A 27,955-nucleotide genomic window follows, 5' to 3' on the forward strand; every position below is an offset into this window, starting at 1 on the left:
GGGCTGAGGGACAAGTTTCCCTGCTCTGAGGAGTGATTTGGCCATAAAGGGGACCCAGATGACACGTGGGAGTCTTGCTAAGCTAGCAATACCAGAGAACTTTGGCAAACTGTCCATGTCACCACTCAGGGTTGGAAAAATAAGACTTTGTGGCTTCAACACAGCTACAGGCTAAGGCTGTCAGAAGTGCTTCATGCCAATCAGCCAGACACTGGGACACATGGTCTCTTGGCACAGGCACAGCATGTGACGCCGAACCCAGGTGCCCACCCCCTGCGGGGGATTCTAAGTCAGAGAACAGGGGCACCACTGGAGCCTCTGTGTTTAAAGAAGGCGAGACACTGCCCTGACTGGTTTGGCTCAGTGGATAGAGCATCGGCCTGCAGACTGAAAGGTCCCAGGTTCGATTCCAGTCAAGGGCATGTACCTTGGTTGCAAGCACATCCCCGGTGCGGGGTGTGCAGAAGGCAGCTGATTGATGTTTCTCTCTCATCGATGTTTCTTACTCTCTATCCTTTTCCCTTCCTCTCTGTAAAAAATCAATAAAAAAATATATATATACTTAAAAACAGAAGGTAAGACACTGAAACTGGGGGCTAAAACAATGTACCCACACCCCGATAAGCAGAGGGAGGGGGTGGTTAGTACAAACCTGTAGACTTATAGGTTTATACAATTACAAAACCAAAGACTCGTTACTAAGAAAATCAGATCACACTGGCTTTTCTCAGTTTTGGAAGAATTTTGCGCTCAGAGAGCAGCTACCAAAAGATGTTAACCCTGGTCAGTCTCTGTTTCAGGGTAGCTGCTGGCGAATCTGGCGATTTGCTTCCTGACTCTCGGACTGTTTAGACCAGTGGTCGGCACACTGCGGCCCCTGGAGTGTGGCTCTTCCACAAAATACCACATGCGGGCGCGCACGTACAGTGCGATTGAAACTTCATGGCCACGCTCAAGGGGCCAAAGAGCCGCATGTGGCTCGCGAGCCGCAGTTTGCCGACCACTGGTTTAGACAATTGATACAGCGGGAGATCGGTACCAGCAAAAGACCCGATCCTTCCTCTGCAGCCGCCTCACACAAACTGAAAACCCCAGGAAATTCTAGCCACCTGAGCCCCGCGAAGGGGCTGTTTCCAACACAGGGTCACCACCCGTTTCTTAACATACTTGCAAGAAATACGAATGCCAGTTGGACGTTTCCTGAACCCTGGTTATTTACCAGACTAGAATCCTCTCTGGCAAGTATTTAATCCTGCATCAAATACAGAAGGGCAAACCATTGGCTGAGAGAGGGAGAGAGGGGGAGAGAGAGAGTTCATTGTCAAGGCGAGCAGGTGCTCCAGGAAGGTCCCAAAACGCTGGGAGGGAGAAGGCCTGGCCACAGCTGTTGCAGGGAGCGCCCCGGCCGCTGACCAGTTCACTCCAGGGGTGGGGAGAATTTAACAACCAGGAGAGAATCTTCTCGGTGCCCTTGGTGCAGGTGCAGATTTCACTGCTTAAAAGGAGATGCTCTGAAGACGAGGGTCCCGAGAATCATCGCCGCACCAGGCTCACGTGGCACTTGGAACCACCTGCCCCCGGGAGGCCCTGGCACCTGCGCAGGCTCCTTGCTCAGAGACCCGGGACCCCAGCAGGGTGGCTGTGGACTCAGACCCACGGCTCCCCGTCTCCCTGTGAGATGCCCAGCACCGACTTGTGCGGGATCCTGCACTCCTGCAGAGACTTGGTGAGGTCGGAGAAACGTCTCCTGGGCACCTCCATCGTTTCAATGCTGCAGTGTCGGTAGGTGGCCTTGTTCTTGTGCTCGGCCACGGCCACGATGGTCTGTAAGTCATCCGTTGGCCGGAAGTGGCGCACGAACCTGCGGCCTGACGGGGATCGGACGGCCAGCAGCAGCCTCGGCTCTTGATCGGATGGTTCCTCCAGGTCTCCAGCCCCGGGGGAGCTCGGCCTCCTGGTTTGGACGACGAGCTTCCTCTCCGGGAAACGAGCTGGAGCTCTGGAGTCTTCCTGGCTGGTCTCCATGGTGCAGGTCTCCTCCTGGTAAAGAGCCTGGATGCTGCTCAGATGCAGGGAGCCGGCCCTTTCAGCTACTGTTTCCGCGGCCCCCTCCCCCAGGGCCTTCCTGTTGATGGAAGGAAGGACCGGGTACTTATTGAGGGAGGAGGAAGCGCCCATGGGCACCTGCTGCAGCAGCTCGGGGACCTCAACGGGAGCGCCCTGGTTTGGGGACCTGGGCGCACAGGCTCCTGGCTTCTGGCTGCTTGGCGACTCACAGGGAATGGCTGGAGGCGGAGAAGGGGGTGTGTGATGAGAGCTCACCCCCGCGTCCTGGGGTCTGTGTAGCCGCGGCCGAGTCCGTCCCTTGGCGGATTTGGGCCTTATGACGTGCATGTTCGGCGAGTCTGGCTGCCAAATGAAGCGGTCGGCTGCTGTGCTGACGACAGGGCTGCATTCAGGGAGGGCTCTATTCACAGGGGCTTCTGTGGCCATTGCTTCTCAAGACCCCTGAGGAAGCAGGAGAAAAGAGAGGAGGCCATGATTAAACGCCCTGGCACTTCTGGATCCAGCCACAAAGGAGAGGGGCACCAGCTGCCATTCATTCATTCATTCATTCATTCATTCCAGGTATTGGACTATATCAGGGAACCAAATTCCTTGCAACTTATATTATCATAGTGAGAAAAGACAAGTGTTAATCCTATACGTAAATAGATATTTTCAAAGAGTAATAACCGCAATGAAGAAGATAAAGTATTTCATCAGAGCGTGACTAGGGTGGGGACTAATTCTGATTCGTAATTTGGGGGCGGGGGGACTTTGAGCTGAGAAACCATGATGAGAAGGAGCAGGCCATGTTACAACCTAGACCAGGGGTCGGCCACCTTTTTCCAACAATGCTTCGGGCTTTGGGAACCACACGGTCTGGGTCCCAGCTCCTCAGCCCTGCCATTGTAGCTCAGAATCAGCCACACATGATTATGCGAAGCAGCGGTTCCAGGAGCTGCCTTTGCTCTAAAGAGCGAATGTAGCCCTGTTAAGTCGCCGCTCAGGAAAGCCAGGCTCAGCTTCACGCAAGAGCTGAGGGGCAGACCAGCAAGCTGCCCCCTGCACTTGGTAGAGGCGTCCCAACAGCAGTTAGCTCTGGTCCGGTATTCACTGTGGACAAGCTCCCCTCTGTGACCCCCACTTCCTTGTCTCCCTCAGTCTTTTTCCTCTTCACCAATCTGCCCATTGCTTGTCCTTCCTGCTGTTTTTCAGAGGTGGCTCCGCACAGATCACCCAGTGCAGTGTCCCTCCACCACCCCAACCCTTGTCACCAGGGGCGGAGGGAGAGGAGGGGCGGCCCCATTGCTGACCCGCCCATGGGCCAGAACTTACAGGGACGTCCTCGGGTTCTAGACTAGGGCTCAGCAAACCTCTTCTGTAAATGGGCAGATAGGAAATATTTTCAGACCGTCGGTCACAAGTACCCAACTCCTCCCTTTTGGCGTGAAAGCTGGCACAGACGGTATGCAAATGAATGGGTGTGGCTGTATTTAAATAAACCTTCAAGTAGGGACACAGAAATTTGAATTTCATAGAGTTTTCATGTGACACAGAATAGTATTCTTCTTTTGATTTTTCCCCCCAACCACCTAAAAGTCTAAAGGCTCTTCTCGGCTCACGAGCCACACAAAAACGCGGTGGTGGGCCGGATTTGGCCTCAGGCCGTCATTAACAAACACTGTCCTAGACCGACTGCAAAGGGGACTCTGGGTGCATGCTAATCCTATAGACAGGTGAGCCACTTCCCTGCGGTCACAGCCAGCGAGCGGCAGAACCTGAAGCAGAACCCAGGTCGGTGACACGGGTTCTGTTTTGAGGTCCAGGCTGGGCGTCTCCCGCAGCACTGACCACATTCTGTCTCTTACTGCTACTGTTAACGTTCCTGTCTCCCCAGCTACCTTGCAAACACTTAGAGGGCCTCGTATTTGTCCCTGGCACCTGGGGTGCTCAGGAGTGCCTGTGAGAGCTCACAGGAGCAGGGTGCCCTGTGCTGGCCCGCAACCGCCAAGTCAGATCTTTCCTTCTTTACTGGCCATCTTGGTGGCCCTTTCACTAACACTGTTAGAGCCACCTCCTCCTGCTGGTCCCCAGTCACAGCTTCCCAGGACACTGCTAGGTATTGGGCTCCTGCTTCCCTCTGAATTCTGACCACCACTGTGACTGCTGTTCTCTCCGCCCACAGGCTGAGCAGCCCAATAAAGATCTGCCAACTTCCTGGTGCCTCATGGTCCCGAAGCAGCAGCATGTTTGGGTGCACAGGGCCCTGGAGTCCTAAGACCAGGGTTCTATTTCAGGCTCTGTCTCGAGCTAGCGATGTGACCACAGGCAGTGGCTCCTTCTTGCTAGTATGTCACTTTCCTCCTCTATGGAATGAGCAATGTGACCCTGAAGGCATTATTCAAATACCTCCGGATCAGTCTCTTTATCTGAAACATGAAGATAGTAACATGAAATGATGTAGGTAAGGCCATGACCACCAGGCTTGGTGCAAAGTAAAGATTTAATGAAACGATTAAGGGGTTTTCTTTGTTTTGGGTTTTCTGTTTGTTTAGTAACTTTTATTATTTTAGGTCCAAATGCCTTGCCTGTTGCTTCAGAGTTCTTCCCGGGGGTGTAGTCATCGCTAACCAGCTGGGTGAATCACAGCACGCAGGCCTGCCCCGCCCACAGCACAGAAATGCCGGAAGATGGATTTCATGGGCTACCACCTATTGAAATTGCCTCAAAAATCTGAGATCAATGCTTTCTAATAAATCCCTTCTAACTCCATGCTTTAAATTTAAACACCTCAACTTCACTTACTCCAAGCTACCTTCATCACGAAATCCTGAACAACTGAGTGCCGTTGTGTGGGCCCTGCCATCATTGCCTGATTTTAGGGAGTCTCCTCTTCCTCTCCATTAAAACCACAACTGGACAAAACATGCTACCCCTGGATTTTCCTGAAGTCCTACTCAGTGCAAAATCTTGAGCAAAGCTACCCTCTCTCTCTCTACACTTAACAGCCTCTGTCTTTTCCCCATTCTGCTCACAGACCCTCTTCCTAACACTCCCATTTCCCACTTCTCACTTGTCTTTCACACCCAATCTGGCGGCTGGGAGTTCAGGAGCCTTCTCGTTGGCATCAAAACAGCAGGCCCGTCTCCGTAACTTAATCTACTTTCTGATCAACTGTGAAGAATGTGCTGGGATCTTGTTTCCCCCTTTTAGTTTAGTTCTAACGTCTTTCACTTGTCATTAATTGATCCCGCACTTTAACTCAGGGCAGCGCGAGGAGGTCATGATTGTCCAACTGTTCTGCCCAAGACAAGCTCAACCGGCACATCCACTCCCCCTCTCTGCCCACCCTCCCCCTTGCGGAATGGCTATTAATTTGCCACAGTTTCCACGGAGTTATCACAGGCTTGGCTCCCAGCTCCCACACATGCCTGGGGAAGGTTTTACTGTCAGGGAGTTTGGTAACTTAGAAACCTCTTCCTTAACAACTTTGACGAGCAGAGTCATGTGTTCTCTGCTGGATTATTTTTAACAAGAAAGCTTGAGTCTGTGCATGCACTTTCCATACCTCTCGGTACCATATAATTATCCATGTTCAGGGGGTGTCATAGTCAAGACACGCTGGTCATAAGCTAACATGACGGCAAGCTATCTCAGAGGAAAACCTCAGTTGTGACTAATTCCTGTCAGCCCACGCATGGTTATTTAGAGAATAACACCTCCTTCAGGTGAAACCACTCCGTCGAACCTGCTTTCATAACCCACTGCCTCCTCCCAAGTGCAGGGACCATCTGCTACATGGCGGGAACACCAACTCTCCCCGGCATCTAGAACATGGAGAGGGGAGGTGGGACAGGCAGGTGTTTGGGGGCCGGGGCCCACTTCATGCCTTTATATTCACATCTTGGGTCCAAGACAGCTGCCTGCCCCACTCAGTCGAGAAAGGCTTGTGTGGGCACCATCTTTATCCCTGCTTGGCTCATTTCACCACCTCTAGGCCTGGCAGACACAACCACAAAGTGACTTGACAAGATCTAGGTGCAGGCATCCATCAAGCTGCCAGCTGAATAGGCAAGTGGCCTGTTTACTTAAACCTGCAGTCTGGCCCAGCGGCCTGCTAGGAGTCAGGAAACAAACACTGAGAACTGCTTCCAAGGAGCTGCCAAAAGGGCAGGTGCGTATTCCTTCAGATTAATCACCAAGTCAACTAGAAAGAAGGAAAACGTGACAGGGGACGCTATCGCCATATTCCTGCTTTCCCGGGGCCCGCCTCCCACCCACCACAGGGTCAGACCACCCTACTGCACTCGCAGCCCAAATCTAAATCGACGGTAAGTGCAATAAAATATGACCACCCACATACCGGCTGCTGGGGTGTACTAAGGGTGCACACATGTAAATTGGTCTTTTAAAAATATTTATCAGTTAATACTCTCCCCCTGCCAATTCCCACCCCTCCTCGCGATGCTTTCGGGATGAAACCGCTCAGAAGAACCAGCAGGAGATGGCAGCTGGCCTGAGCATGAGAAAGCTTTGGTACCATTCCCAGTTCTCACCAGGACTCATGATTAGAAGACACTGTCCTGTGCAGAGTGCCACGTGTGAAGGGGGCGTGGAGAAATTGGCCCACAAGCCACCAAGTGATCCAAGGTTTGGAAAAGGAGCTGGGAATGACTCCCAGGGGAATGGGTAGGTGGAGGGGGACAGCTCAATTGTCTCCAAGAACTGGCAGCTCCGGAGGGAAACCAGCCTCAGCAGCTGGAAGAGGGGTTAGGGGCGGGGCAAGTGAGAGCTGACTTGGGTGACAGAGCGCTCGCTGGTCTGGGGGAGGCTCAGAGCTGGTTCCGGTCTCTCCATGTGACGGGATGTCCTTTTGTCCCTCGGGATCTGTGTCCTGTCTGTACTGCCCAGCCAGGAGGGCATGGCCCGACGGTTCCCTAGGCCCTTGGCTGCCTCAGAGCCCCGGAGTTGTCCTACTCCCGCAACGGTGAGCTCTGGCCGGGCTGGCTTTGGCACTGGGGAGTGGCTCCCCATCTCGGGGCCCCTGTCCTGTCTCCCAGGGTTCGCCCAGCCCAGCTCGGGGAGGCCCGCCTGGGCGGCGTGTGGGAGGCTCGGGTCTGGCCTCTCCCGGTCCCTTCCATGCTGCAGGGGCCCCTGAGCTGACCCTCTGGGCCAGCGGGGGGCCACGCTCACCTTGCCTCTCCGCTCCATCCGCCGCAGTCGCAGGCTCGTCCCGCTGGTAAACAGCCCCGGTCTCCCGGGCAACCGAGCTGGTGGGGGGCCACGTGCTTCCGGTCTGGCTCCGGAATAGGCCAGGCCCTGATGAGGGGGTGAAAGGGTGGGGGCCTGGTGCTGGGTGGAGGCGGGGTAGGCGGACCTGGCGGACCTCACCTGGCTCCCGGCCTGGTTCCCATCTCCCAGGAGAGCAGGGAGAGTGCCCTGCCCGGTTCTGGCTCTGGCCTGGGCTGGCGGTGAGGAGCGCCCGCCACCTCTAGCCCCGGTTTGGGACCTTGGGTCAGGCCTGACCCTGCCAGTGTCCCCAGTTTTTAGATGAAGCTGCTGCACTCACTGATTCCTGGTGACCCTAGAATCTGAGCGGCTGCTCTTAGGGCATCTGAGTTGGGGAGCCCTTGTCTGCCTTATCTGTCCTCGTGCAGCTCTTTCAAGACCAGATCCCCGACCTCCTCATTTCCACATCCCCTCTGGGACCTTGTTTTCAACGACAGTGACACTTGCTTTGACCTTCCTGACGATGACCTCTTACCCTTCCAGCAACTCCTACTGCGTTTGTCTTTCAACATCATGGAGGCTCCAGCCCATTGCCCTCCCTGCTTTCTTCCTGCCTAACAACCTGCTTCTTCCCTGGTCCACCCCCTCAGCGGTTTTCTTGCAAGAATCCTCCAGGCCCCGTCTGCTGTCTCTTCATTCCTCCCACTCCCAGGCAGCCCACTGACGCCCGGGTGCTGAAGAGATCTTGACCAGCCACATTCCACTGAATAATGGAATGATCTCCAACCTCGACTGAAGCCCACACAGAAATCCTTCCACCTTCCCCAGCGCAGTTCTGTCTCCTTTCTGCTCAGCGGCTATTTCAAACCTGTTCTCTCTGCTGAACGCCCCCACCTCTCCCTTCCCGCCTCCCACTCTGAAGGTACACTTACTTCTCTCTTCAGAAAGAAAATAGAGGCCATCAGATGGAAGGGTTCGCAGCTTTCCGCCATCAGCCCTACCAACTTGTCTACTTTCGTCTCCCTGCTGCCCCCTCTCCCCCCTGTTTTAATGCAGGGGATCCATCCTCTGATTCTGTCCAAGATCGACTGCTCCTCCGTGACTTCCCAGAAGCCTGTTCTCTGTCCCAGGCCACACGAATGCACACCCTGGCCACAGTGCAGGACTTGGCTTCTGCTGTCCCCTCTGCTTAGAACAGGGGTCCTCAAACTACGGCCCGCGGGCCACATGCAAATACAAATATTGTATTTGTTCCCGTTTTTTTTTTTTTTTTTACTTTAAAATAAGATATGTGCAGTGTGCATAGGAATTTGTTCATAGTGTGTTTTTTTTTAAAACTATAGTCCGGCCCTCCAACGGTCTGAGGGACAGTGAAATGGCCCCCTGTTTAAAACGTTTGAGGACCCCTGGCTTAGAAGAAGATTCTTCTCCAAACTCCCCAACCCTTCCTTCCTTTCCTTCACCTAACACTCACTCACCCTTCAGAACTCCATGGGTGAAGTCGTCTTTCTTCCACGATGGAATTAAGATAGCCTCAGAAGGAGTCCTAACTGGGCTGTGGTCTGCCAGGCACTGTTCTAGACTCTTGGAATATGCAGGTGAATAACTTAGTGACTATAATACTAAAAGATAATGTTAGTAGATATTCAAGAACCATATCAGAGGAAAGAATTAGGGTTCATTACCCAGCATTGTGGCAAAATATTTGCTATATGAGCATGACTCCAGCCCTCCTCAGGATGTTTACATTGGCTCGAGAAGACACCCAGAGAGTTTATTTTCAGATTATTTTCAAGACAGTTGGAGCCAAGTGTGGAAGAGCAGCATAGGCTGGACATGGTTATGTGCTAAGTGCTTGGCACCGACAGAAGGTCTTTGGGGCTGCGAAGGAGGTGAGCATTTCAGCAGGGGCGTTCCTGCCCATCTCAGGAAGCGCCTCGTCTGTGGGCGGTGAGGGCCTGGGCTGGGCAGACTTCCTGCTAAGGTCACCTCATTGCTCCCCCCCCACCAGACACTCAGGGAGGGATCTGAGGCCCCAAGAAGGTGCAGGAGGTGGCAGTTTGGGGAGCTGAGGAAGGTTTGCAACTCTGGGCTGGTGGCTTAGTTCCTGTATTCGATTCTGTGAGAAATAGCTAAGCAATGCGCTTCAGCCCTGCAACACCCACCCAGGGAAGATTAAAGTGCATTCTTCATCAGCTATTTTAATATCACCTAAAAATTATGCAATCTTTTGGAAAATCAAATTGGCTTCTCGCCCCCTTTGAGTGAGTGTGTGTGTGCATGCCCACGCGGGCAGGCAGTGAAATGGTGCTTGTGCCTAGGTCTGTTTAATAGCTGCAGTGTCTTTTGCTTCCTGGTGTCATGTAATGCCCAGCATGAAATGAGAGGGAGGCTGGAGGGAAGGAAAGGCAGCTGGCCAGGCAGTTGCTGGGCCTGCCTGCTCTTCAGGGAGAGAGCTGCGTCTGCTGCCTCTCTCTCCCATCTTTCTTTAAAGAACGTGTCTGCAAAGGACGGGCCCTGATGTCACCTGCGAAGTGGGTTCTCAGTCACATGGCCAGAGGTCGCTGCCATGCCAGCTCCGTGGAGACTCTCTCTCCTTCCCAGCCATGGTTCCCGCTCCTCCCCAGCTCTCTCCCCGAGCTCCAGCCAACTTGTTTCCCAAGGGGAAACCTGGGCCCTCGGGTTTTTCATCTCTAGGGTCTTTGCTCATGCCTGCCCCACCCTGCTCCCTTCCTTGAAGTGAATCCAAATTCGCTGACCCCTTCGAGGCGAGTCTTAAAAGTCACCTCTTTCATGCAGGCTTTTCTGGAACACCTTCTCTCTCCTCACACCTCATGTGCCTTTTCGGGTCCCTTTTGGTCCAGTAGAACATGCCCAGCCACAACGGCACCGTGCACCCTCGCCATTAGAGTAGCTCCTCTCATCTTCATGCCTGGCACTTCATCTGTATCCGCCGATGGGACCATCATAGGTGCTGCAGGCATGGACTCTGTGGTCAAGTTTGAATCTCGGCTGCACCACTTGCTAGCTGCGAACCTTGGGTAACTGGCTTAACTTCTATGGGCCTCAGTTTCCACATCTGTAGAATGGAGATGATAAGAATAGGATTGCTGTAAGAATAGGATTGCTGTAAGAATAGGATTGCTGTGTGGAAATGATAAAAATAGGTGCTTGGCAAATGAGAATTAAACTAATAATGATGGTGATGCCAACTCCACGGCTGGCTTTTCCCTTGAGAGATCTAGCAAGCCACCAGGCAGTATCCCCCCAAGGATATCTGGTTGGTTACAGTCTAAGTGACCTCCCCCAGGGCTGGGCTGAAGGCAGGAGCTTATGTGCTTTTCACCTTTGCAGTCCCTGGCAAAATGAAACCTTTTCTGGGTGACACAAAGTCCATAATTGTGCTCCAGGAACAATCCTGTTGATGTGGCTAGAGCCATCTGCCCCTATACTCAATGTCCCCAGGCTCGCTGGCCTTATCAGTGATTGTTTTCAGCATTTCTTCCTCTCTTTTGCCTTCCTGCTAAGAGGAGCCACTCGACCTTCATCCCTGTTTCACTTCTGTGTCTGAGCAAAAAGAGGCCGGTGATGCATTGCTAGAACTGTGTCTGAGATGAGAGCGTTGTGGCAGCTGCCTGGATGCTTGGTCATTTGGTTGTGTTCTCAGTGTTTTGGGTAGGTATGGCCCTTTGTTCAGCGACCCGCAGGTAAACAGGAGAACTGCCAAGGGGAAGGGGTGTCACCTTTGGGGTTAGACACGCATGGGTTAAGTTCTGGCTCCAGCAGTTTGCAGGGCAAAACACCTATCCTCTGCCCAGCTCTATTTCCTTATCAGTAAGCTGGGGCTGATGGTCTGTGCCTCCTTGGGACTATTCCAAGTGGATTCAATCAGATAATCCAATGCTTACCCTTATGCTGGTCCTCAGTAGGTTGTAGTTTTGTTTTTATTTCTGTAACTTGAAGCATGATTGTACTCTGATCATCCATTCATTCACTCCCCAAATATTTATTTAATGCCCATCTCTCTGTGCCTAGTTTCTTTACCTGCAGAATGAGGAAAATTAATAGTACTTACCTAGCTGGGGGATGTGAGGACATAATCAGTAGATATGGGTGAAGTGCTCAGAAACTGTGCAAGGTATAAAACAAGCGTGATGCAAATGTCACCCACCCTTATTGTCATTGCTGGTTTGTCCTCGGCACTGTGCTACTTAGATTCTAGGGATAAAGAGACGGACAAATTGGAACGAGCCTTAACTTGTAGATCTTTCCGGCTCCTTCCTCCTTATCGTCTCCATGGGGAAAAAGCCAACCAACGTTTCATCACTGTCTATGTAAGATGAATTGGTGGGTCTGAGAGGGTAGCTCTTAAGCACCTGCCAACTTGCTGGCTGTTGCCCTAGAGGCTGGCATAGGAGGCCATGCATGCTCCCTACTACGCTCTCACCCTTCATCAAGTCTGTAGGCCTCTCAGTTTTGTTTCAGCACCATCCAAAACTCGCGCAATGATTCGTCAGATGGAGAGAACCATGTCTGTCCTGCCTAAGTCATAGCTGTGAAGGTCAGTGTCTGTGAAAATGCTGTGTGACCTTCAAAATGCTACACAAACAAGAGGTGTAGACAGGGGTCTGGTGGGGTGCAAAGAGCACTGGATGGAGTCAGTGACCACAGGTTAAGCCCTGGCCCTGTCACTTGGTATCTATGTGGATCTTTTTTGGGTCACTTCTTGCTGTGCCCTGGTTTCTCAACTGTCAGATGGCTGGGGTTGTAGTGAGGAGTATATAGGAGCAGAATGCAAGTTTAAGGTAAACGCAGGCCCCCTCAAATGCCACCTCCTTTTGAAGGTGAATTCACTTTTCCTACATCTGAGCTCAAAGGCATTTATTGTACAATCCGTAGAGCAATGCTCATCACTCTACCCAGGCTTAGATTGGCCTCCCTGGACACAGATGTTGGGACGGAGAAGTGCATTGCTGGGGGACAGCCAGGAAACACACCAGCTGGGGAGTGAGCAAGGCAAGACTGGGGGGAGAGGGAGAAGCTGACCCACAGAGGGAGAAGTTAACCTACAGAGGGAAAAGCTGACCCACAGAGGGAGAAGCTGACCCACAGAGGGAGAAGCTGACCCACACAAGGCAGTTGCTGAGGCCTCAGCTTATCTTCTGGGGAGCTCTGGAGCTGGGATGGCTTTCTAGAGCTGTCCTGAAGGAGGCAAGGGATGGCCCTTTAAATCATCACCTGAGCTAGGCATTGGCGAGGGGTTACTTCTACCCCTTCACCAGGAGGGTCATAACTGTGAACCAAACAGTTCCCTACAGCAGAGGCATTTCTCAGGGCGTGGGAGTGTCAGGGGCAGGTCCCATCCCTGAAAAGGGGACTACCAAAGATTGGGCTAAGCATTCCAGAAACAATGGAGACCCAAACACAGAATTTCTCCCCGCATCGGGCTTTTGGTCTGTATTTACCCACTTGGTCTCTCCAGCCAGCTCAGCAGCCTTGCTTGGGCCAGAATCTTATGTCACCAGAAAAGCACATAGTTGGTGCTTAATAAGAGTCTGTGCTGTTTCCTTGCCAGTAATGTACGCAGGTGCCATCACCTGCTCATTTGAAAATGTCGGCCCCTTCCTCGTGGACTAAACCCATGGTCAGCAAACTGCGGCTTGTGAGCCACATGCGGCTCTTTGGCCCCTTGAGTGTGGCTCTTCCTAAGCCTTAGGAGCACCCTAATTAAGTTAATAACAATGTACCTACCTATATAGTTTAAGTTTAAAAAATTTGGCTTTCAAAAGAAATTTCAATTGTTGTACTGTTGATATTTGGCAATGTTGACTAATGAGTTTGCCGACCACTGGACTAAACCATCACACAATTATTTTTTAAGACTCAAAAGAGTAAAAGGAAGCCAGTCCATGGAGCTGGAACGTCCTGCATAGTATTTGTGATGAGGGCTGGCTGGGACCAGGCCTGACCAAGGCCTGCAGCGCCCACCAGAATTTTGCCGAAGAGGCAAGAATAGCAGACTCTGATTCCCTCCCAGGCTCCGCAGCAGGGCCCTCATCTAGAAGTTTTCCTGGCAAACCTCGCCATGGAGTGTAAGTCTAGGTCTGCCCCTCCCAGTCCTCTAAGCTCATGCCAGCCATTGTTCGTACTCCTAGTGCTGATGTGTTCTCAGATTTAGCTTGATTTCTGATGGGCACACAGAGACCACTTGTACTTAAAGAGAGCTGTTGACTGACCAGGGGACTCCATGTGACAAGGTGGGACACTGAGCCCACATCCTCTCTGCTGTCCTGGGGGAAGGTTGCCAAATGTGGGCACCATCACCATTGCTAATAGCAATAGGAAAGGCGTGTCTACCTGTCACGGCATTTGTTAATACAAAGCAGGGTTACTGCATTATTTCCGTTGGTCCCCATGAGTCTGTGCAGTCAGGGGCTATGGGAGAGCAAGGATGTGTTCAAACTCTCTGGGCCTCGGTTTCTCCATCTCTAAAATGATGGTGAAGCTGCTCAAGGTTTTCTGGGGATTAAATAATGGAATACCCATGGAGCCTTCAAAGAAAGCAGCACCGCATTTAGTAATTTCTTCATAAACATTGGAGATGGTCGATAGGCATTTTTATAGTATATTTTATTGATTTTTTACTGAGAGGAAGGGAGAGGAATAGAGAGTTAGAAACATCAATCAGCTGCCTCCTGCAAACCTCCCACTGAGGATATGCCCACAACCAAAGTACATGCCCTTGACTGGAATTGAACCTGAGACCCTTGAGTCCGCAGGCCGACGCTCCATCCACTGAGCCAAACTGGTTAGGGCTCCATAGGCATTTTTAGTCTCACTTTAAGGAGAGGAAACTTAGGGGCTAAGTTTATGAATAAGATACCTGTGCATCAAGGACGGTAAACGTGTGTGTGTGTGTGTGTGTGTGTGTGTGTGTGTGTGTGTGTGTTGGGGCGGAGGAGGTGGGTATCTACCTTGCAAACGGGGCTAGACTTTCCCAAGCTGGAGCTCCATCATGGACCACAGAGATGCCTTTAAACTTGGGAATGGAAGAAACGCCGACTCCTCAGGAGAAAGAGAAAAAGAAAAACAAGATGAAGGGTTGGTGTTGCCAAAGAAAGACATGTTTAAAAAACCACAAAACTTGCACTTTTTAAACGACTGCAGCCTTCTTTATCTTTATCCTTAGGTCTCACTACCAGAAAGAGTGTCGTGTTAGGAGGTGGTTTGGGTTAAAGAGCTCTCTGCTCTGGGCTCTCCTCCGAGGGCCTTCCGAGGTCGGCCCTGCAGCTGGGGCTTTGCGCCCACATGGACTCGCCTCACTCGCTCATTTCCTCCCCGAACAGGCGCTCACCTAGCCGCCCCCTGGCGACCCGAGGAAGCTGTGATTGTGGCACCTCGGACCTCATGGTCCCCTCGGGAATGAAGGCCCTCGGGGTGCTCCTGGTCTTCACGTCCTGCTGTAAGTAGTGAGCTGCGGGCGAGTTTTGGGGCACTGTCCCCCATTCTGTGTGTCTGTGTCTGTGGGGAGGTCCCTCCTGAGGTGGCATCAGGTGAGGGGGAGTCAGATGTCGCTCAAAAGAGAACCAGGAGCAGAACAGGCTCCCACCAAAGCCCTCCTGCTTGACCCCAGTGTTGGGATCCCCCAAAACTTCGGGGAAATCGAAGGTTGCAACTGTTTGCTAAGAAAGAGGGCGCTGGACTCTGCTCTCCCACACACGCCCCCTCAGGATGCTAGTGAAGGTGAATTCACTTTTCCTACCTCTGAGCTTTACTGAAGATCATGTGGCTTCTAGAACAAAACCGCAGACATCCAGCTAGCTAATTTAGGAACAATCCTTTCCCATCAGAAAGGTATTCTTCTGGTGACTTGTGGAGTAACTGGTAATCGTGAGTCATTGCTCTCGGCGGGTCAGATGGCACACCTCTGCGACGTGAAAGAATGTGCAGGAAACGGTGTTGGTTCTACTGGAAGCTCTTCGACTCTTGGATTAGTTGTGTAAAGATTTGTTTGAATCCGTTTTCCTATCTGTTTCAGCTGCGGAGCAATCACTGTTGAGTCCCTAAGTCAAAATGTCAAAATGGGGTTCTCATTTTCTCTTAGCGGTAAGATCACAGTGTGGGGGACCCATGTGCCGGCAGTGCCACTTCTGCCCCCCCGTGGTGTGCCCAGAAGGTTCCGCCCTCTCTCTGGGGGCCGTTCGGACAGCAGTGACCGGCACCTCTTTCGTGCGTTGTGACAAGATATCCAAAATCTCAGTATGAGATGGGAAGGCTCCTGGGAAAATTTCCTCAAACCCTCTCTCTCTGTTTTTCTTCTTCAAGTTCATGCTTTATTTTTATGGCAAAATTAAGATACGCATGTAATTAAAAAGTAAAATAAGTGAGTAGAGAGTAACAAAATAGAGCCCCTTCTCATGCCTCCCAGACCCCCAGCCTTCTCCTACACCCAGATCAACCATTTATGAGTTAGGTATATCCTCCAGGACTTTGCACACACACATTTAACACATTTCAACAGAAAAGTAAGACATGCGCATCATAAAAGAGACCATACAGCATAAAAGTTAAAATGAACTGTGGAATATCTTATCTAATAAAGAGGGACTATGCAAATTAACCTTCATGTCGTAATGGTCAAGATGGCTGTGCCCACAGCAGAGGCAGGGATTTCGTAACACAATATGGCTATGTCCACAGCAGAGGCCTATTTCCCATAATGAGCCTTTACGAGCAATCAGCAGGGACCTGAGGCTGCATGGCGCTGAGCCAGGGCAGGGGATCTGAGGCTGCACCCCCCCACCTGGTGGGGCTTGACAGGGGTCCTCAGGCCATGCCCCCTGCCCCGGCACCAAGCTGGGGGACCTAAGGCTGCACCCTCCCCACCCAGCAGGGCTTGACGGGGGACCTCAGGCCATGCCCCCACCCCAGGCTGGGGGACTTGAGGCTGTGCCCCCTGCCTGTTGGGACTTGATGGGTCTGGAGCTTGCCCAATGGGGTTGGGGCCAGCCAGGTCTGAAGCATGCGCATTTGGGCGGGGACTTGATACCGGGTCCCGCAGCACACCCCAGACTCTGACAAGAGGAAGATTTTCATATACATTTTAGTAATTTTCTTTTATCTCTGACAATGCTATTATAAAGGGCAAATAGCAATATTAAAATATTTCCTCTAATTAATTCCCTTTTAATGTACATGAATTTCATGCACCGGGCCACTAGTATAAAATAAAATGTCTTTCTCTTCACCTGACTCCTCAATCCCATTGCCTAGAGGTATTGCTACTAAAAGTATGTTTTTGCCCAGCTGGTGTAGCTCAGTGGTTGAGCATTGACCTATGAACTGGGGGGGTAGGGGGTAGGGGGTGTCACAGTTTGATTCCCAGTCAGGGCACATGCCCAGGCTGAGGGCTTGATCCCCAGTCGGGGGCGTGCAGGAGACAGATGATCAATTATTCTCTCTCATCATTCATGTTTCTATCTCACTAACCCTCTTCTTTCCTCTCTGAAATCAATAAAAATTTTAAAAAGTAGCATGTTTTTAACACATCATATAGTTTTTATCCCCTTTCAATGGCTATGTGGGTAGTTTTCTTTTTATTATTATTATCTATACTAATAAAAAAGTAATATGCTAATTAGATCAGGAGGTCTTCTGGATGTCCTTCTGGACAAAGCCATGGTGGCAGGGCCGAGGCAGAGGTGGTTAAGGGTGATCAGGCCAGCAGGGGAGGGCAGTTGGGGGCGAGCAGGCTTGGGGGGGGGCAGTTGGGGACAATCAGGCTGGCAGGCAGAGTGGTTAGGGGTGATCAGGCAGGCAGACAGATGAGCGGTTAGGAGCCAGCGGTCCCAGATTGTGAGAGGGATGTCTGACTACTGGCAGTCAGACATCCCCCGAGGGGTCCCAGATTGGAGAGGGTGCAGGCTGAGCTGAATTTCGTGCACCGGGCCACTAGTTATTGATAAGAGAGAGAGAAACATTGATGTGAGAGAGAAACATCCATTACTTGCCTCCCATACTCACCCTGACCAGGGATTGAACCGCAGCCTGGGTATGTGTACTCTGACCGGCAATCAAATCTGCCACCTTGTGGTGTACATGATGACGCTCCACCTAAGTGAGCCAGGCCAGGCAGAGCAGTTTCCAGTCTGTTCATATCACAGATAATGCTGCAGCAAGCACACACATATATATTTCCCTTGACTTTTGTAAGCATTTTTTAGAAGTAAAAAATGCTGGGTCCATGTGTATTTGCCATTAAAAAAAAAATGGGTGAGGTTATCTTTTCTGCTTCTTAAGTCTTTTGCTTCTTCTGTGAGATTGTAAATGCTCTATGACATTTGTAGGGATTGGCATTTCTGGCCTTGAACTTTTCCCGTTAATGTTGAACATCGGGCCTGAGGGCGTTTCTGCGGGGGGGATGGGGGGCGCGTTACTTTGGGGGAAGACTGTAGTTGTCAGTGTGTCAAGGTCGTTCCCAACATCACGGAAACTGGGTTGTCATCCTGGACTAGCAAGAAACCAGCTGTGCGCTGCAGTAGATCTGACCCCGTCTTCTTCCCCACTGAAGGGGCCGGTGGTCCCAGCGAGCCGATGCACCACGCGCAGGGGCTCCTGGTTCCCCGGATGCCAGGCTCTCATGGCATTGTTTCTTCTTCCTGATTTTCTCCTTGGCAGTGGTAGTCCCCACCCACAGCAGCTTCTGGCAGTTTCAGAGGATGGTCAAGCACATCACAGGGCGGAGTGCCTTCTTCTCCTACTATGGCTATGGCTGCTACTGTGGGCTCGGGGGCAAGGGGACCCCCGTGGACGACACTGACAGGTGAGTGCAGAAGCGCCAAGGCCTCCCGGCATTTAATTTGCATTGAAATCTATGTTTGCAGGAGGGAGTGTATCAGGGCTCTTGCATTGCAAGTAACAGAAACCCATTCAGGTGAGAGTGAGGAGAAAACGGAATGGGAATTGGAGGGAGAACTCAAGGTCTGGAAGATCGGGGCCAACTTCCTGCACATGTGGCCTGTGCGGCATTCCCAAGGACCTGCACCGTCTGGAAATGCCTGTGTTTTCATTTGGCACCAGGCCTTGCAAATTATGGAGTCAGTCCTGCTCAGAGCTCTAGAAACATTTTCAGTTCTCACGGCAAACGTGGTCTTCTCTCGGCTCCCCAGTTTGTAGGATTATGGGCACAGCAAGACTGACCCACTGTCTCCCAATCCTAGTTCCGTATTCCAGGAGAGAGAATCCGAGGACCAGTTTGGAAAAGTCAGGATTTGGACAAGAATTTGCTTGTTTTAAAGTCTGGGCCCTTTGAAGCTCTGTGCCCTCCTTGTCCAAGTTCAAAGGCAGATGAGAAATAACACAATTAGCCAAAGATAACAGGTGGCTAAGAGCCTGCTTGTGGGCAGGGATGGGGAGAGGGGAAGACTGAAGTACTTCCTTTTCCACATCGTGGATCCAGTCCCAGGTTTCTGCATCCCTGCCCCTTAGACACTGGTTGAAGAAGTGAGCCGCTCCCCAGCTATTTCCTGCACTTGAACGTTCTCCCTTTCTGCCACCCCTCGATCCCCGCCCCATCACTCTGAGCACCATGAACGCAAGCGCTAAAGCATTATGTGTTTTTGCTGACAACTGCCTCCTCAGGGACTATCACAGTGCTTGGCATATAGTAGGTGCTCATAAAAAACCATTACATGAATGAATGAGGACATAGAACTAAAGTTGAGTCCAGAGCTGTCATTCTCCACCTCCGAATCTCATTTCCTCCCCTATGAAAGGGGGACAATGATGGCACTTTCTTGGGTTAGTGTGAGGAGCTAATGAGATAGGTCCCGGACAGACCTCATTAATTGTTAGTGGTTACTCATATGATTTTTAATATTATCATTAGTTTACCTCCTTATCTTCAGCGCCTTCTTGTCCTGGGGGAGGAGGCAGGTGAGTCCTTTGCACCAGGGCCTCCAGCTGACCCCGCCCTCCCCAGGGCCCACCCACGGTAAAGCCCCTCCCCCTCTGTTCTGGCCCCCAGGTGCTGCCTGGCCCACGACTGCTGCTACGAGAAGCTGAAGCAGCTGGGCTGCCAGCCCTTGTTGAGCAGCTACCAGTTCCACATCGTCAACAGCACCCTGATCTGTGAGTAGCCCCCCTGTGGGGAATGTCTTTGAACCTGAGCCTTCCCTGAATGTCCGCCTCCTCGTGGACCCAGAGAACATTTAGGGAGTGAGACTCGCCCAAGTGCTTTGAGTTGCAAGTTGGTAATTCCGCGAACCAGAGCTTCCTGGGAGTCCTTGCTGTGTTTCTCCTGGTCGTTCCCGCCCACGGCTACACCCAGCAGCCTCTGGGAGCACGGAGCCAGTGCATGTAGTAGGTGCTCAAGAAACAGTTGTTGACTTGAGCGTATGTTGGCTTTTGCAACTGTTGCTGCTGCGAACCTTCTCCTTATGTCGGTCGTGAATTGACGAAGCACCTCAGCTGTCTTTCAGTGGAACAGGCACTGTGATAGGTGCCATGGGCGACGCAAAAGTACATAGGAGGGTCGGGGGAAGGGACCTCACATGTGGTGGAGGCCACTCAAGGAGGAGGGCAAGTACTGAGTGTCCAGCACGTGGGGAGTGGCCCTGATATCTCAGGGGACGTTCTGGGGCTGCTGGGGCGTGGATATGTGTAGGGCAGGTTCAGTCTAAACAGCAGCACCTTGAAAGCCCTGGGCCATAGCCCCCTTGTGAATGCCACTCACTGTGTGACCTCCCCTGCGAGGGCGCGACTCGCCTCCTCCTTGGCCGGTGGCGTAGCAGGAACCCCTTTCCTTCGCTCGCGTGTTTATTCGCAGCCGTGAGTGTGTCTTCAAGTTTGTGTCTCCTCCTGAGGTCAGGGAACCACTCTCTCTCTTGCCCTCTTCTCCCCACTCACAGGGTGTGCTCAGTGCCCCCACCCAGAGTTCTGGCTCAGGACACACCCAGGTGGACCCTGGTTCCGGTGGTGAGACCTGAAACGCAGTGGGCTGAGGGCTCAGGCCGCTGCCTCGGGAGGGCCGGCGTCAGTTCCGTCTGCGTCTGGGCCTCCATAGCACCTGTCCCCAGGCACATGGTCGATGGGGAGAAAACCCCCTTTTTTCCATGTGAGCTCAAGGAGACTTCCTGTGTAGGAGCTTTCTGGCCATGACCACGCTCAGGCCTAAAGCAAAGTGTCCCTTCTGTGAGACCCCAAGGTCATGTCCAAGGAGATGGGAAGGGATCAGGCCTCATACAAGGGCAGAGGAGGGGGAGCGAGAGAAGGTTGCCTCCAAAGTATCGTTTGCTGTGGCCTCTGATGCCCTCTGGAGGCCAGACCAAGTTTCTGACCACCTCCTCCCACCCCTCTAGGCCCCACCTAGGGATGTAGGGCAGGGGTGGGGAGAAGCCTGGCAGCTGGTTGGCGAGGGAGGGGCACACCGCAGAGATGCCCCCTGGCTCTTTTCTCAGCCTGGCTCACTGTCTCGCTGTCTGTCTTCTTACTGGTTTCTCCTCGCCTCTTTTCGTCTTGATCTTACCATCTGTCACGTCAAGTGTGATCTCAAATGCTTGGAAAATCATCCGTTTTAGAGAAAATCTACTCAGGAGCCCTCTCGTCTGATGTCCCGTACAGCACAGGGACCGAGGAAAGGGAAAAGGTGCCTGGAGAGGGAAATGGAACGTCAGTAGCGGCAAAGGACCTGCCACCCCCTCTCCTGCCCCGCCCCCCCACATCAGTTCCAGGCCTAGACCATGCCTCTGCCCTGGGCTGCGGTGGGCTGGCTGTGCCCACGAGGGCCGGCCTGGGCACTCCGCACCTGGGGAAGCTCCCTTAACAACCCTCTTTGCCTCCTGTGTGGGGATCCGAGCCACAGCCCAGGACCGCAGGAGGCAGAGGACATAGAGGGGAATGACTGGAACCCCAGGTGGTGGCATGCAGAACTGTCCTCTGCTTGGCACATGCTGAGTGGTGGCAGGAGGTGCAGGCAGGGCTGGGAGCTGGACAGGTGCTCCTGATACTTAATCAGGGCTCCCAGAGGACAGAGCCCTGCTCAGGGAATTAACATGCAGGGACACTTCCCTGTCACCACCAGGATGTCAGCATCCCACTCCTCAGCTGACCAGCCAGTGAGTACCAGGCCAACCCCCTCTCATCCTCACCCCACCTTGCCAAGGCCCTGATCCCTGGGACAGGGCAGAGACCTGGGTGATCTGCGTTCTAATCCCGGGTCTGTTACTATAGGTGCTGAGACCTTAAGGGAGACCCATGGGCCTTCATTCATTTGCCCTGTGATGACTGAGTGCCCATTGGGTGCCCACCCAGGGCCAGCACTGTGCCAGGGACCAGGGGTACTGCTCTCTCGGTATTCTCTAGGGCTGAAAGCGCCCTTAGGGACCATCCAGACCAACCCTTCATAGTAGTGACAGGGAGGCTGAGGCCCAGAGAGAAGAAAGGCTTGATCCAGGCAACAGGCAGGGTTATGATACCTGTGTCCTGAGTTTTCCCAGGCTCTGGAACACACTGCCTGGCCTGGGTTTTCTGGGCCTCCATTTCCTCATCCATAAAATGGGTATAAAAACAACAGCGTCTGTGACAGCACCTGGAACCCCCATGACAAACCTTTGAGGTGGGCATTATTCTCCCCATTATCGAGGGGGACCCTGAGGCTCCGAGAGGTTAAGGGAGATGGCCAAGGTCACACAGCCAGGGAAAGAAAAGTTGGGCTTTGGGCCCAGGTGCTCTGACCCCAGAGCTGGGGCTCCTGCCTCACACTGCCCTTTCCAGTGGCAGGGGGCTGTCGGGAGGGTGGTGTGTACACTTGATTGGAGGCCACACAAATGCGTCTTGCTGTCTGCAGGACACTCATCAGGATGCTCAGCCCTGGCCCAGGGGGCAAAGAAAGGCCGCTGCCCCAGATCTTTCTGTTCCAGCTCTGTGTGCCCTGCTAAGAGGCCCAGGGAGAGCAATGCTTTGGAGCGAGGCAGAGCTGGGTCCGAATCCCAGTTCACCCCTTCTGGCTGGATAATTGCAAAACCACCTGGGCCTTTACCATCTGTGAAATGGAGATGATAATATGCACTTCACGAGGTCCCTGTAAGGAGCGGCTAAAGTGACCCGACTAAAGGCTCTGGCCCACAGCAGGTGCCCTTCCTGTTAGAAGTTGAGATTGCTTTTTTTATCTCAGTTTTCTTTTCCCCTTTACTCTGTGGGATTTTCTCCATTACTATTGAGAGACTTCTTTGAAGCATCTCCTTGAGCTAAAGCCATGAACCCTCTATAGAATAAAAGCACCCCCCCCCGCCCCCGCAACCCCAGTTACACGGCAGTTCAAGAGCTGCCCTACAAGGGTTAATCGCCTCCCCAGCCTCCAGTTCTGAAATCCTGCCCCCAAGCCCAGTCCCAGGTTGCCTAGCAACCAGTGGCTGCTCTGGGATGCAGTTGGAGAGCCGGGGAGGGAAAGGAGAAAAACAAGTTGCTCTGTCCATGCCTGGAAATGTCACCGGGAGATCAGTGCGGAGATAGGCCTGCAACCCCAGCCCTGGGGCTAATGTGCCTCTTGAGGAAGGCTGCCTTCCGCAACCAACCCGGGAGCGGCTATCCCTCCTTTGAGGGGCTTACATAAGCACCTGGCATTTGCAAGGGACTGTAAGATCAGCCCCCGTGACAGCCCCCGTCACCCACACATGCATGCATATGTTGTGCAAGGAGGAACCTGGCCGTGGGAGGCAGAGACCAGAGACCAGTTGCAGCCAGGGGACTTCTCCCTCTGCCAACAGGGGACGGGTGAACTTGGTAGCCATTGGATGTGTTGTTTGCAGAAGTCTTCCTCCTTTACTACTGAGTTCATTCCTCACCGCACCACCATTCCCTGACACATCACCATGTTTCTCTCCTAGCATTTGTCTCCTCCTGAAATTCTCTGGTTTACTTTTGCGTCAACTTTCCGCTCCCCCCCGCCCCCCCCAATAGAATGTGAGTTCTGGGAGAGCAAGGAACAAGCGTGTCTTGTTCGGGGGCACTCATTCTCCGAGTCCACGGAGAAGGATGCCCCTGGAGCTGTGCACGGTGGGGTCTGCTCACTCAGACCTGTACCCCCAGGTCCTAGACAAAGGCCGCACTCATGGTAGAAAATCAATTCCTGCGTGTTCGATGAGTGGATGAGTGAAAAGCATTAGTCTATGCAGGTGTCCTTAGCCCCGTTTGAAAGCTGAGGAACAGGCTTGGAGAGAAGCCCCTGAGACCTCAGAGCATGCGGGCAGCAGGTGAGCACCGAGAACCTGGCTTCCTGTCCCTGGGATGGGGCTCCTTTTGCTGCCCCACAGGTGGCATATGTCCAGCCAGTGAGGCGGCAGTAGGTAGTGATGGCGTGTTTACGCATGCTCAGGGCTGAAGGTCCGCAATGATAAGATAAGCTCCCTGCCCGGAAAGAATTGGCCTTTAAGGAGGGAGACAGATCATAAAACAGTCCAAAGTAAAGGTACATTCAGGTAGTGACAAGTGCTACGAAGCATCTAAAACAAGGCAACAAGGTAAAGAATGACGAAGGCAGGGGGAGGGAGGGATGGCTACTTTAGGCGGCTGAGGAGGGCCTCTCTAAGGGTGTGGCCTTTGGCCAGCGTGGTGGGAGCAGAGGAGACAGGAAGGAGGGGGAGATGAGGCGTGGGGGCAGGGCAGGGAGCTCACCTTCCACTTCAGTTGCAGGGGAAGCTGTTGGATCCTTTGAGGCAGGGAGTGATCTGCATAATTTTGCGTTAGAAAGATGGCTGTGGCCACGGCAGAGAAGTTGGGGAGCAAGGGGAGAAGAGGGGGAACTGTTCGTGGACTGTTTCAGTAGCACTAGAGAGTCGCCACAGCTTGGGTCAGGGTGACGATGTGGAGGTGAAGAGAAGTGTCAGGTGCTGGGTGTGTTTTGGAGGTAATTCGACAGGACCTGCTGATGGATTGGATGTGGGGCGGGAAGGAAAGAGGCTGAACCGAGGTTCTCGGCCTGAGCAGCCGTGGAGGACGGTGTCATCTTCTGGGATTGTGCAGACGGGGGAAGAGCGGACCACAGAGACACAGCAGAGCTTGTCATGAGCCACGTGGGGTTCGAGATGCATGTCAGACACCAAGAGGGACGTCGAGTGGACACAAGCGTATTGGAGTCTAGATCTCAAGGGAGCCCTCTGGGCTGGTGTGAGAGCAGGAGTGTCGTCAGTGCTCAGATGGTACTTAAAGCCCTGAGACTGAACAAGAGCGCCCAGGGAGAGGACTCAGGGACCGGGCAGAGGCCTGGTGCAGGCACTAGAGGCCTGGCAGGCCGCCTGGTAAACCCGGGCAGGAATGCAGATCTTCTTGCTCTGTCTCATTTGTGGAAGTGTATTTCACAGTTCCATTTTTCCCTTAAAAGAGAGAATAGAAATGGGTGGGGTTATCTAGAAAGAGAAAGCTGTGCCTTACTCCCCCCCTTCTCTCTCTCTCTCTCTCTCTCTCTCTCTCTCTCTCTCTCTCTCTCACACACACACACACACACACACACACACACACAGCACTACAATTCTGACTATTTAATAGAAGATCCCCATCTAGCGGTGAATTCAGCCAAAGGGCAGACACTTGATCCCAAAGGCCCATGGGGGCTTCATTCATTTAGTCAACAGCTGTTTGTTGAGCACCTACTGTGTGCCAGCATTGATTCTGCATGCCGGGGACACTGTGGTGGACAGGACAGACAAAGTCCCAGTCTCACAGAGCACACAGGAGAGGCAGACACAAGCAAGTAAATAAATAAGAGAAGTATGAGTTATGAAAATACAGCCAGTGAAATAAGCAGGGATGTGAGGGAGAGTGGCTGGAGAGAGCCTCAGGTCGGGTGGTCCTGGAGAGCCTCTCTGACGAGGGCAAATTTGACCAAAACCCAAAGGATGGGGATGGATCTAGCCTCCTGAAGATCCTGGAGAGAACTGTTTTAGACAAAGAGGACCGCGAGTAGCAAGGCCCTGGGACAAGACAGAGCAAGACACGTGCCATAAAGAGGCCGGTGTGCCTGGAGAGGAGTGACAGTGGCAGAGCGAGGGACAATAAGGGTGAAGGGGTTGGCAAGGGCTGGGTCATGGCAAGCCTGCTTTGGAGTCTGTGGCAAGGATTTGGGATGTCTTCCCCCAATAGTTGGAACCCACAGCAGGGCTTTAAGCAGGAGAGGGGACCTAATCCAGGCTCCATTTGAAGAAGGTTCCTGCTTGTTTCCTTCCATGAGGGGGTGGGGGGCAGAGCTGGTGATGACAGGGATTGGGGTGGTGGCTGAGAAGATCGAGAGAAGCAGGCAGAGCATGACATTTTAAACACGGGGAAATCCATGGAACTTGCTGGTGGACTAGATGTGAAAAGTCAGAGGAGGAGAGGGACCAAGGTTGGCTGCTAGCTTTCAGGCTCGAGTAGGAGGTGGTGCATTTACTGAGCCCGGAGTGTGGGAGAAGGCAGGCTTGGTGGGCGGAGGGAGCACTTACAGTGTGAATTCACTTTGGGCGTCTTAAGTTGTTGGTGCCTGAGAGATCCACGTGAGATGTCAAGCAAGGGGTTGGAAATATGAGATGAGTTTTGAGGAAATGGGTCCCATTACCTTGGCCCCGGTGCACCAACTCAGGGCGCCCCTCCATGCAGCCCCCACTCCCCCACATCTCTTGTTTCCTTCTAGACTGTTCCTTACGCCAGTATTTGTGACATGTCCAGGTGTGATCAGGCCTTGGGTCCGAAGGAAAAGGACTCCAAATGACTTCCCTTTTCAGTTTTCAACCCCTGAGCCCTTACAGCGAGCTCTCTATTTTCCAAACCTTAAAACCAAACCCCGGGAGTGAGCTGGGAGCTCCCAGTGACCCTCTGTCTCTGTCTCTCCGCAGGTGAGTGTGCCCCCGGTCCTGGTGTCGGCTGCCTCTGTGGGCTGCGGGCCTGCGAGTGTGACAAGCAGTCTGCATACTGCTTCAAAGAGAACCTGCCCACCTACGAGAAAAACTTCAAGCAGTTCTTCCTGAGCCGGCCCCGGTGTGGCAGGCGTAAACTCCAGTGCTAGGGGGGCCACGGGAAACCCTTGTCTGTCAGCTTCCGGAAAGCCGTCTCCCATCATCCCAACAGGCTCCAATCCGTGCAGCTCACCCGCCAGCATCCGGCTGTGGGTACTCCTTTGTCATTCAGCACCAGAGGGCTGGAGAACAAAGACAAAATCCTGGCATTCAATGGAGGGAGACAGACCATACATGTATCCACAATCAGTGACATATTCCCATGGCAGTAGTGGGTGGGAGGCAATGAAACAAGGTGACAGCATAGAGATGTCCCCAACACACACCCTAGGGAGTTCCCAGGAGGGAAGAAGCCCCAGGATCTTCTCTAAAGTCTCCCTCCACCCCCACCCCAAATCAGGATGCAGGGCAGACTTGGGGAATGGGCCCACAGTCCAGATCTAGTTGTGAGCAGAGCAAGGTCTTGGCACACACGCCACAGGTCCTTGAGGCACACTTGGAGCTTGTCTCTCGTTGGCTCGAGTTCTGCCTTCTGAAAAGGCTCAGGGGAGAGAAAATTGATGCCATCGTCACCTCTCAGGAGACAGAGCATGAGAGCATCAAAAAGCAGCACCCGTGTTCTCACCTCTCTGCATCCTTACCTCCTGTGATGTGACACTCTGCTTTTCCCATTAAGAGGTAGAGTGTTTCCCCCACCCCTTGAATCTGAACTCTGAACTGGGCTTGTGACTTTCATTGGTCAATAGGATGTAGTGGGACTGATGGTCTACCAGTTCCCCAGTCTAGGCGTTAGGTCTAGTGCGTTCGGCTCTCTCAGCATCCCTGCCTCCACCATGAGGAAAAGTCTGGCTGCCCTGTCGGAGGCTGGGAGCTCACCTGGACCAGAGTCATCAGCCCAGTTGTCTCCACTGAGTCCTCAGACACGTGAGAGTGCTCGGTGAAAATCCGCAAAGCCAACTCATAGCTGACTGCAGACACACTCCTGAATCTAGCCAAGACCAAACAGCCGCCCGGCTGAGCCCAGGCCGAATTGCCAACTTGCAGAATCGTGAGTGAAATAAAGGCTGCTGTTTCAAGTCCCTCGGTTTTGGTGTGTCTTGCTATGCAGCATAGCTTACTGCGTAATTGGTCTTCATTCACTGAGACTCCTGGGTTCCCAGCACTGTGCTGTGCCCGGGGGGCCCTAGAAACATTGTGGGCATGGCCCCTGCCCCTTACCTGGTAGGTTGGGAGGAGAAAGGCCTTGCTCATGTAATGATGGGGAACACACAGAGGGACGTGATCACTCAGTCACCCAACATTTCTTGAGCTCCTGCTCTGGGCCATGCATAGTGTTAGGCAATAGGAATTCAGAGACTTAAAACAAACATACAAAATCAGGTCTGGGGAGAACATTAGGAGCCATCGCAGCTATTAGAAGTTCAAAGTCAGATACGTCATTGGTATGAAGACAGAAAGGAAAGCCCACGGCGGGTAGTCTGCAGAGGGCTCCTCGGCTCTGCCTGATTCAGCTCACATGGTCACTGTCACGGTCACCTGGGAAGTTGGTCCATTCTTCCCATTTGCTCTGCCCGCATGTGCTGTAGTTATTGCCGAAGGGAAACTTGAGGTTCATGGCATCAGAGCGGGTCTTCAAGGTCTATGAGCGAAGTGGTTGCAGAAGGGCAGGTGTGGAACCGGGGGGCCAGGCCCCAGCC

General features: G+C 52.8%; 2 protein-coding genes across 4 annotated transcripts; one reads left to right on the forward strand and one right to left on the reverse strand.

Annotated features, from left to right (window-relative positions):
* UBXN10 (UBX domain protein 10) lies at positions 1–7,341 on the reverse strand. Its single transcript, XM_059690958.1, has 2 exons — positions 7,240–7,341; positions 1–2,508 (listed from the first exon to the last, which is right to left on the reverse strand). Exon 2 carries the CDS (start codon positions 2,491–2,493, stop codon positions 1,648–1,650), a length of 846 nt encoding a protein of 281 aa, XP_059546941.1. The 5' UTR covers positions 2,494–2,508; positions 7,240–7,341; the 3' UTR covers positions 1–1,647.
* On the forward strand, positions 6,444–27,331 carry PLA2G2C (phospholipase A2 group IIC). Of its 3 annotated transcripts, none has more exons than XM_059690959.1 (5): positions 6,444–6,735; positions 14,622–14,737; positions 17,953–18,097; positions 19,301–19,404; positions 26,139–27,331. In XM_059690959.1, exons 1-5 carry the CDS (start codon positions 6,551–6,553, stop codon positions 26,306–26,308), a joined length of 720 nt encoding a protein of 239 aa, XP_059546942.1. In that variant the 5' UTR covers positions 6,444–6,550; the 3' UTR covers positions 26,309–27,331. The 3 variants fall into 3 exon arrangements, with proteins under 3 accessions (XP_059546942.1, XP_059546943.1, XP_059546944.1); XM_059690960.1 differs by having other exon boundaries at positions 6,445–6,696; XM_059690961.1 differs by lacking the exon at positions 6,444–6,735 and adding an exon at positions 6,852–7,033.
* The last annotated feature ends 624 nt before the right edge of the window (positions 27,332–27,955 follow it).

Source organism: Myotis daubentonii, chromosome 3 (genome assembly GCF_963259705.1).
Source record: "Myotis daubentonii chromosome 3, mMyoDau2.1, whole genome shotgun sequence".
Taxonomy (NCBI): Eukaryota; Metazoa; Chordata; class Mammalia; order Chiroptera; family Vespertilionidae; genus Myotis; species Myotis daubentonii.

What these genes read in the sequence shown, in the direction of transcription:
- UBXN10 (XM_059690958.1), bottom strand. Translation starts at nt 2,493, where the DNA reads ATGGCCACAGAAGCCCCTGTGAATAGAGCCCTCCCTGAATGCAGCCCT.
- PLA2G2C (XM_059690959.1), top strand. Translation starts at nt 6,551, where the DNA reads ATGGCAGCTGGCCTGAGCATGAGAAAGCTTTGGTACCATTCCCAGTTC. An exon ending in AATGACTCCCAGGGGAATGG is followed by an intron (nt 6,736 to 14,621) that starts GTAGGTGGAGGG and finishes CTCCCCGAACAG; the next exon opens with GCGCTCACCTAGCCGCCCCC. An exon ending in CCCGTGGACGACACTGACAG is followed by an intron (nt 18,098 to 19,300) that starts GTGAGTGCAGAA and finishes TCTGGCCCCCAG; the next exon opens with GTGCTGCCTGGCCCACGACT.